This window comes from Gracilinanus agilis, unplaced genomic scaffold (genome assembly GCF_016433145.1).
Source record: "Gracilinanus agilis isolate LMUSP501 unplaced genomic scaffold, AgileGrace unplaced_scaffold33162, whole genome shotgun sequence".
Classification (NCBI taxonomy): Eukaryota; Metazoa; Chordata; class Mammalia; order Didelphimorphia; family Didelphidae; genus Gracilinanus; species Gracilinanus agilis.
Genome location: NW_025365982.1, coordinates 1 through 10179, shown reverse-complemented (window position 1 = coordinate 10179; position 10179 = coordinate 1). Strand labels below are relative to the sequence as shown.

Sequence of the window (10179 nt, the reverse complement as noted above, 5' to 3'; positions counted from 1 at the left end):
AGGTGAGAGTTGTTATGTTTGGCCCCAGAAGGCAAAATCAGAAATCATGCATAGAAGCTGCAGAAGTAAAACTGAGGTTCCATGTCCGACCCTTTAGAACTCTTCTTAAGTGGAACGTGCTGTCCACAGCATGGCAGACTTCTCCTCCTTGGAGCTTTTCATGCAGAAAACAAACTATTATTTCCTGGATATTTAATAGTGGGGATTTCTTTTGGTTATGAGTTATATTAAATGACTTCTGAGGTCTCTTCCAACTTTCATGTTATGAAATTCTATGACTTTCTCATTTGCGAAACAAAAAGGTTGAAGGGGTCTGATGGAGGCAGCTCTTATAAGATTTTATTGTTCAGGCCTTTTCAGTGGTGTCCTACCTTAGGCGACCCCATTTGGGGTTTTCTTGGGAAATATACTGCAGTAGTTTGACATTTCCTTCTCCAGCTCATTTTACAGATGAAGAAACTGAGGTGAATAGGATCACACAACTAGAAAGCATCTGAGGATGATTTTGAACTCATATCATCTTGGCTCCAGGCCTGATGCCCTTATCCACTGTGCCACCTGGCTACTAGAGAGTGCAAATTGTGAACATTTACACTTTGGAAATTGGCAAATATTACATAGCAGGACTTTGTTTATTATTGTGTTAATTCTCCAGACTAAAGAATGCAATGGAGAAAATATTAATAATACAGATCAAACTTGAACGTGTGTGTGAGAGTATGTTTGGGTTGAGAGAATCAGCTGTTAAACATTTATAGCACACCCTTGGACTGTTCTCCAGTTTCATTTAGCTTTAATATTCTATAATTCTAAATCCCCTGAGAGGTCAACTTGAATGAATCAAGGGATCAGAGGAGAGCACCAAACATCTAAAACACGGAGTTTTGTAAAGGACGAATGTTGGGTTGGAAGCAAAGATAAGATGTTTTATTTCACAATTTCTCCTCAGATTCATATTGAATAACTTGTTTACAATCACATGAGTTTCTTATTTTGCTGAAAACTGTGAAATCAATATCTTGGTCTTCTTTTTCCTCACTTGTTGAGTTCCTTTTGCTGTTCAGTCATCTCCAGTTTTTTGACTCTATTTTGCATTTTCTTGGCAAAGATACCAGTATGGGTTTCCATTTCCAGCTCCAACTCATTTTACAAATGAGGAAACTGAGGTAAACAAGGTTTAGTAAGTTTCCCGGGGTCCCACTGCTACTCAGTGTGTGAACCAGATTTGACCTCAGCCCTTCCTGACTCTAGGCCCTAAGCTCTATCCACTGTGCCAACTAGCTGCCCACCCAGCCTTGAGTTCCTGTCCTTCTTGTAAAACCTCTGCTCATACATTCTCTCCTTCATGAAGGTATCCTTGATCTCCTGATGGGAAGAAACTTCCCTCTCTGACATTATTTAACACTAAGTTGTATCTCATCCAAGGTAATATAATTATTAAATTGTAAAACTGAGATTAGAAGCCAGTCCTCAGAAATCTTAAGAAATATTTTTTCCCCTTTAAAACTCAGCTTAAGTCTCATCTTACACCTGAATTTATTCCACATCTAGGGTCTTCTTTACCTCAAATTACTTTCTATTTATTTTGCATATATTTTATGGAAAAGGTCACTCCTAACTGAATTCCTTGATCTCCTCTTCTATCCCTTTAAGGGAGGTAGAAGTGGGAAGGGGACCAAGAAAAGCAGGAATCACTCAACTAAAGAAGATACTTGTGAGAATCACCAGGCACTGCCCTCATTTTGCTCACTCCCCGATCTCTTCTTGTTAGTTGGATATTAAAAGGTGGGAGTAGAACTCTTCTAAGTGTCACTTAAGTCTAAGTGTCACAACAAGAACACATCCTTGTTCCTTAGCATGGAGCTGATAGAATTAATTTACTCAAGACCCTTCTCTTAATCACTGTTATGTACCAAAAAAGTTTCAGGGTTCTTTTCCTGCTATTCCAGGCCCTCCATAATATGGTGCTAGCCAGTCTTTTCAACTTTATCTCTAATAATTCTCCTTCTGCCATGCCTTCAACTCTGTTGTGGTATGTATACTTTTGTTATTGCTATATCTTCAAAGTCAATGCTGCTTTCTTAAGGCCAATTGATAAGGGATAAGGTGTGTCAGGTGAGGTACTTCTGAGTAGGAAATAGATTTGCTTTTGCTATTACTGTATTTTGAAAATAAATCTCTCTCTCTAAAAGCTAATTGATAAGAGTAAAGAACTCTTCCCCAAACCTCCATTTTAGAGTATCTCTCCATTTCCCACTTGAATGTACTCCTTTGGGCTTTCCTATGGTGCTCCTGTGCTCTAACTCTCCTCTCTCCTCTTTCATATCCTTTTGTGTATTGTTGTCTTCCATTAGATTGTAAACTTCTTGAAGGCCAGGACCATCTTCTTTTTTTTTTTGTATTTTATATTTGTATTCCTGGTGATTAGCACAGTGCCTGATCCATAAGTTGTATTAATGTGGACATCAGTGTTTCTTATTTGATTTACTAAGTGGTTAAATTAAATTGAGATACTAGGGAATATCATATAATGGTAGGAAGAGAGAAATGTAGCCTGCGGGAGATTGAACCAATGGCATGGAGAAAAGAAGCACTTTGACATTTCTCAGGGTAACTGAGAACCCTGAAGGACAGTTATAGAAGACTGATCTTTTGGCCAGTAATCCAGGTCATACTTTGTACATTACAGTTTTATAAATTATACATAGTCCTTCTTAATCTTATGACCTTCTTTTTGAGAGAGAGAGAGAGAGAGAGAGAGAGAGAAAGAGAGAGAGAGAGAAAGAGAGAGAGATCTACGTGTCATCAGATGTCTCTATCTATAGATAAATGTATATATATTGATTGAGTACTTTATCTATTGTCAGTCTGAAAAAAACACAACTACCAAAGCAATGTCAACTGTGTTTATGGAACCCACAGGTTTGTTCCTGTCCCTTGTGAACTTGCTTTAAGGGAAGTTCCCAACTGACCTTGTCTCAGTTGAACAACAAACCTTAAAGTACCTAATGATGGCAGTTTAGGTAGAATTGGTAGACCTAATCAAATCTTAAGTACCCTTTTGTCTTAGAAGTTTCTCCCCTTGTAATAGAGAATTCTCCAAGGTATCCAAGCCCGGAATCATCCTTTTGTATCCATTGTAAAGGGTCAGCCTCCCCAAAAAATTGAGCCCTGGACTCCACATTCTCTTGTGTCCATGATAAAGCTAATCAATTTTACTTTCCTGTCCTTTATTCCCTAGGAGGTAAATGAGACCCCTAATTTCTATTACTATCTGGAAAATTTCTTTGATGGGTTTTTTTCCCCAGAAACATTGACTCCACAGCCCTAGAGCTTCGGCTCTGTGTAGTATTTAGCACTTGACTGTTGTGGGCAGATCTTGAGCTTTGTCTGTCTTGTCCTGATTAAAGACTTGTTCCAACTACGTTAGTGGTTCTGTCTTTTTAAGGTTGACAGCAGATATTGTTAGGGTCCGTTTCCCGTGAGCCCACCCAACAAACAGAGACCGACACTGCAATACACAAGGGGGGCTGTTTAATAAGCTGGTGCACCAGGGAAGGCTATAAAATAGTGTTCCACCCGGGCGCCGCCAGCAGGGTTCTTTTAAATGGGGGAAGGGACAGGAGTTGGAATCTTGGTGGGCTTAATCAGTCTCCAGGAGGTTCTTATCTCGACATCCTCCCAGGAAAGTTCTTATCCAGACTGTCAGTATGTCGCAAACCATTGCGAAACCACCGGAGGTCCTGACCAGCCCTTTGGTCTAGATAAAGCTCCTACTGGAGAACGTCCTTCTTCATTCCCCCCTTCTTTCGATTTAGGGGGACCTGTGGGCATGGATATCCCCTGCGCCTGGGAGGGGTTGATGCTGTTGTTGTAAAGCGAGGACTTGGATAGTATTGAGACGTTCTTTTATGAAGCGGACGAGGCGGTTAAGGATGCAGGGTCCCAGGGCAAGGAGAAGGACAAGCACGCAGAGGGGTCCGAGAAGTGGGGTCACCAAGGAGGGGAGCCAAGGGGACGCGTGAAACATCCCAGCGTACCAGGGCTGTGGGTGGTCTCTTTCCCGGGCTCGCTGTTCTAGCCCGGCTCTGAGCTTGGCGAGGGAGTCTCGGAGGACTCCGGAGTGGTTCTTCCCCTGGGGCGGCGCATAGACCCCCCTCTTTAAGGAAAAGGAGGTCCAGGCCTCGGCAATTCTGGAGGGCGAGCTCGGCTAGGGAAGCTTCGAGTCGGGCCAGGTCTTCATTGACTGACTGGCGGAGGGAAGCCATGCTTTGGCTTTGTGTTGAGAGGGCCGCGACCCCAATGCCTGTCCCTGCTGCCCCCAAGAGGGCTGCCACCGTAATGGTGACAGTGACCGGCTCACGCTTCCACCGTGAAGAGGGGTGAGGACGTCCTCGTTTGATCGGTAGGTGAGGCGTGGGATGACAGTGGCTAGGACACAAGTCTCGGGGTGTCCTAAGAGAGTCTCAGTGGCCAAACAAGGCCGTAGGCCGGAGCGTGAACAAAGCCATTTGTGCCCTGGTTGGGGGTGAGGTGGGCGCCTCTACCTGTTTGGTATGGTCACAGGGATTGTTCTTGGTCCAGGGGGTAGGGGTTGGGTTCCCTGTCACGCAGGTCCCTTTTCCAACCACCAGGGAGAAAGTGAGGCCGGGGTCGTGTCATTCCAGGAACACTGTGTCGTGTCGTTAGTAAATGAAAAGTTGCCTGTTGTCGCAACAGCCTCCTAGTAGGGCGCTTGTGAGAGCAGACATAACCAGCGTTGGGCTGTGAGCTTGGGGGAAGAGTGGTTCAGGGCTATAAAGGTGGCTTGTAGTGAGCTCCAATATGGGTGCTGGGGCAGGGCTGGGGTGTGGCGATGATACACGGGGGCTGATGGGGTACTGTTCGTGGGGGTCGGCGGTCCCCGGGTGACTGATGGTGATGGAGGGACAGTGGGCCTTTGGCGGGGTTTTAAAGTGAAATTGGGTCCTACTGCGGTGTGAGTCATTACTGGGTATTTCCGGATTGTGAAGAAACCCCCTTGGTCGTATCCGGACTCGTATGGGCGGATCCCCCATGCACGACCACCTAGCCAGGAATCATGTTCTGGCCGTTGGACTGTAAAGTTGAGGCGGTGCACCTGGCTCGCTTCGAGGCTGGAGTGATAGAACCAATCCCAGTTGCACCCAGGGTTATGGCCCAGAGTCATTTTGAGGAAGGGGTCCCTTTGTGTTGACCAGCTAGATGCCTCGTCCCTGGCCATAGTTTCACAGCCCCAGAAGGCACAGAAATAATGCCCGGGTTGGTTACAGAATGACTTTCCGGGGTTTGAGCTGGGGCAGGAATAATGACCCATGTATGGTTCCCGTCTAAAATCTGCCTCGCTGAGGCTTGTGGCTGAGGCTCCCGGGGCATCTCTTCCACCCCCACCCCAATGCTCTGCCCTAATCAGCACGCAGGAGGGTACAGGGAAGGTGGGGGCAGAGGTGGTGATGACATCAATGGTCTCCCCTGGAGATTCTACCGGGGCTAGCATCCATTTCCATGGCCTATGCTTCGGTGGAGAGTTCCTGGCACGAATTGGGTGGGAAGGTCTGGCCTGCAAGGGAGCGACAGCTGGGCGCAGAGTGACCTCTATGGTGGGAATTGGGTCGCTCTCGGCGGGATCATGGCTGAGGGGGGCGGTCAGCGGGTCCGGCACCTGGGTCGGAAGGGGACCTTCACAGAGGTATGAGGCCTCTGCCCCCAGGGCCGCTGTGACCTGACGGCAGCCACTGGGCAGTCCTTGACCCAGAGCTGCCAGGGTAGTCAGGGCTAGGAGGAGAGGGGCAGCCATCAGTTCTTTTATGCGCGTTTCAAAGTCAGTTTCAGTGGGTTTTCGGGGTGAGTGCTTGCCTTCCAGTCAGATTCAGGGGGGTTCCGCTAGTCGAACATGAGAGTGATGAATCCAGGGTCCGATGCTGTCCACCTTGACTGCTGATGGAGTGACTAACAAAACGACAAAAGGCCCTTTCCACCGGGGTTGCAGCATCTCTTTTGGATGGCGTTTCACCCAGACCCAGCCACCAGGTTGGTAGGGATTAGGTTCGTGCAGCGGGGCTGAAATCTGGCTTTTAATCGGGGCGACAGGTCTGCGTGGACCTGAGAGAGAGAGAGAACAAAATCTCGTAGATGAGGTTTGAGCTTGTCGGCAGTAGGGGGGGAGGGCAGGATAGGAGTGATGGAACCATAGAGGATTTCATAGGGTGTTAGGGAGAGGCGGCCATGTGTATTTCTGGCCTTAAAGAGGGCCAGTGGGAGGAGCGTCACCCAGTCCTGGCCAGTCTCCAGTGTGAGTTTAGTAAGAAACTCTTTTAGGGTCCGATTCATCCTCTCTACCTGTCCTGAACTCTGAGGCCTGTATTCACAATGGTGCTTCCACCAGGTCCCCAGTCCCTTAGCCAAGGACCGTACTATAAGCCCCACAAAAGCTGGGCCATTGTCGGATCCGATGGATAGGGGGAACCCGTATCGAGGAATGATGTCCTCGAGGAGGTGCTTAGCCACCGTCTGGGCGGTCTCAGTTTTGGTGGGGAACGCCTCGGGCCATCCAGTGAATGTGTCAACCCTAACTAGGAGGTAACGGAATCCGAATTTCCCTGGTTTGACCTCCGTAAAATCAACTTCCCAATGCTCACAGAGTCTGGTCCCTCGCAGACGGACGGCTGGGGCAGGGGCTGGGATAGTGGCTCTGACAGCCTGGCACGCAGTGCATTTGTGAACGAGTTCCTCAAGAAATGGGCCCATTCCCCTGAACCGGATACGACCCTTGAGGAGGAGTTCACTATGTTTGTGATGTCCTAAGTGAGTGAGGTGGTGCAAGTGGGTAGCTAGTAGCTGGCCGGCTGTCTGGGGCAGAAGGGTGTTCCCATCTTTGTCCTGAAAAAACTCCTCATGGTTTACCATTGGAGTCCCTCCACACTTTACAGCCCATTCCCGGTCTGCCTCCGAATATTGGGGCGGGCCAGTTGGGGGGTCAGAGAGCACCCCGTCTCGTGGAAGGGTGAGTGAGAGGGCCCGGGGCACTGTACCATGTAAGGCAGCCTCCCGGGCTGCTTCATCTGCCCATCGATTCCCCAGTGCTGGATGGGCATTACCTTTCTGAGGACCCGGTATGTGAATCACAGCTACCTGTCGGGGGTCCCAGACCGCAGCCAAAAGTTCTTGGATGTGTTCCAGGTGCACTATGGGCTTCCCTGCGGAAGTGACATAGCCTCGCTCACGATAGATGGGGGCGTGTATGTGGAGGGTGGCGAAAGCATAGCGGCTGTCCGTGTAGATACTGACACGCTTCCCTCTGGCCGCCCGGAGGGCTGCCATCAGGGCCTCCAGTTCCGCCTTTTGGCCCGATGTGCCCTCAGGAAGTCGGGCGGCCCAGACAAGGTTCTGGGACTGGTCCACAACAGCTGCTCCTGCTGCCCTGGTGCCTGCAGCGGTGAGAAAACTACTTCCATCTGTGAAAAATGTGAGCTCGGCGTTGGGAAGGGGGGTGTCCTTCAGGTCCGGGCGGGCTGAGATAGCTTCCACCAAGATGTCCTGGCAGGAATGGGGTTCGATTGCGTCACCCGTGGGAAGAAGGGTGGCCGGGTTCAGGGTAGAGATGACCCTGAAGGAGATGTGGGACTCATTGAGGAGCAGGGATTGGTAGCGGGTCAGCCTGGAGTGTGAGAGCCACCTGACTGGGGGCTGGCGGAGGATGCTCTCGATTACATGGGAAGAGGCAATGACCAGGGCCTGCCCATGGGTGAGTTTGTCGATGTCTTTGACCAAGAGAGCTACTGCCGCGATAATGCGGAGATAAGCCGGCCATCCTGCTGCTACAGGTCCATCCGTTTGGATAAGTATGCCACTGGTCGATCCCACGGACCCAGTCTCTGGGTTAGAACTCCCTTCGCTACTCCCCCTTTTTCATCTATAAAAAGTGTAAATGGTTTTTCTGGGTCTGGCAAGGTCAGGGCAGGGGCTTGTAGTATGGCCAGTCGGAGCGCCTGGAAGGCCAAGTCCATCTCTGGTGTCCAGGCCCAGCTCCCAGAATCTTTGGCACCCTGGTAGAGGGGATTCGCAATCTCTGCGAAGTTCGGGATCCAAAGACGGCAATACCCCACAGTGCCCAGAAATTCTCGGACCTGTCGAGGGGAAGTGGGAGCAGGAATGGCCAGGACAGTCTTAGTCATAGCAGGGGTTAACCAACGGGACCCTCCCTGTAACCTGTAGCCCAGGAAGGTAACATCGGTGATTTTTGCTTTCCTTGCGCTAACTTTGTAACCTGCCTCTTGTAGGGTGAGGAGAAGCGCCCTGGTATCGTGTTTGCACTGTTCCTCACTGAGGGAGGCCACCAGGAGATCATCCACATCTTGCAAAAGAGTAACTTCAGGATGGGTGGACCGAAAATCTCCCAAATCCCGAGCTAGGGCGTCGCTAAAGAGGGTGGGGCTGAGTTTTAGGCCTTGTGGTAGCCTCGTCCACATTAGTTGGGTTGTAGTTTGGGAGGAGGGATCTGACCACTCAAAAGCAAAGATGGGTTGGCTGATAGGTGATAGGGGGAGTGTGAAGAAGGCATCCTTCAGATCTAAGGTAGAGTACCACGTTAATGAAGGGTGGAGGTTGCTCAAAAGGGTGTACGGGTTAGGGACAGTGGGGTGGAGATCCTCAATCCTCTTGTTGACTTCCCTTAAATCCTGTACCGGCCGGAAGTCCCCTCCTGGTTTTCGGACTGGGAGAAGGGGAGTATTCCAGGGTGACTTACAGGGAATCGGGATCCCCACCTCCATAAGTCTATTGATGTGCGGCCGGATGCCCTGATGGGCTGCTAGGGGCATAGGGTATTGGCGAACCCTAATGGGGGTTGCCCCTGCTTTGAGTGGGATAATGATGGGGGGTTGGTACACAGCCAATCCAATGCCCGCTACTTCTGCCCAAACTTGTGGTAGGTCTTTCACCCAAGGCTTGATATGGGGTGGGATGTCCGGGGGGTTAGGGTCCGAGAACAGACGGTGTTCGTCTTGGAGGGCCAAGGTCAGAACAGTTAAAGGCTGGCCTCTGGAGTCCGTCACTGAGACGGAGTCTCGGGAGAACTGAATATGGGCTCCCAGTTTGTGGAGGAGGTCGTGGCCAAGTAGGGGGGCCGGGGAGTCGAGGATGACTAGGAAGGAGTGTGATACAGTGTGTGTTCCCAGATTCACAGTCCTCCGAGTAGTCCCTCCCTGAACTAAGGATGTCTTGGAGGAAGTGGTCCCCAGGGGTTTTAACAAGACTGAGTGTTCCGCTCCCGTGTCAACCAATAGGGATACGGGGGTCCCCTCGATGTAGGCTGTCACCCAGGACTCAGGGAGGGGGCCTGAGGCCCGGCCCTGTCAATCATCTTCCACGAAAGCTAGTGCTTGTCGCTCCCTCAGGGGGTTCTTATAAAACTGCCCAAGCGGGCCTCCAAGCGGGGGTTCGAAAAAGGGGCCTCCCGACCTCTCCCTTCAGCCCCTTGGGCGTTGTTGTGTGAGGGACCCCCGACCATTAGGACAGTCACGGTGCCAGTGTCCGGGTTGTCTGCACCGGAAGCAGGTGCCCCTGGGCGGCGGGGTAGCACCGCCTCCCTGGCCTAGGGCTGCAACAAGAATTTGGGTTGTTTTTTGTTGGGCCCTAAGCATCTGTTTGTGGGCCCTGTCCTCCCGATGTCTTTGCTCCACGAGTTTCTGGGCTTCTCGAGCCTCAGGCTCCTTCTGTTTCTGCTCTTGCCCAATAAGATCCTCATGTCTGAGCCGCTCTGCCCAGTCCTCAGGGGTTTCTCTGGAGTTAAAGACCCGCTCAGCAACCTTTAATAGTTCTTCCAGAGACTGGGCCGTAAAAGCATCCACTTTCTGTAGTTTACGCCGGATATCAGGCGCAGCTTGGTTAACAAAGGCTAAGAGAATGGCCGTCTGACTGGTGGGGGCCCCGGGTCAAGAGGGGAGTAAATGCGAAAAGCAGTTTGCAGTGGTTCAAGAAAGGCTGCAGGTGTCTCATCAGGGCCCTGTCTAACTTCCCCAATTTGGGACAAATTTGTGGGTTTCCTAGCCGCAGCTCGGAGACCCGCAAGGAGAGTCTGGCGATAGGACTGAAGACGCTCCCTACCTTGTTCTGTCGAGAAGTCCCAGTTGGGGCGGCTAGTTGGGAAGGTTGCTTCTAGAC

The 10179-nt window shown here is 50.4% G+C and overlaps 1 protein-coding gene across 1 annotated transcript; it reads right to left on the bottom strand.

Moving 5' to 3' along the window:
* Positions 1 to 5887: 5887 nt before the first annotated feature.
* On the bottom strand, positions 5888 to 9933 carry LOC123254810 (protein NYNRIN-like; the record flags this gene model as incomplete). Its single annotated transcript, XM_044683730.1, is given in 4 exon segments — positions 5888 to 6066; positions 6069 to 7844; positions 7847 to 9328; positions 9524 to 9933. Coding segments are annotated over 4 exon segments (3847 nt in total), but the record flags the coding sequence as incomplete, so codon positions are not given.
* Positions 9934 to 10179: the final 246 nt, after the last annotated feature.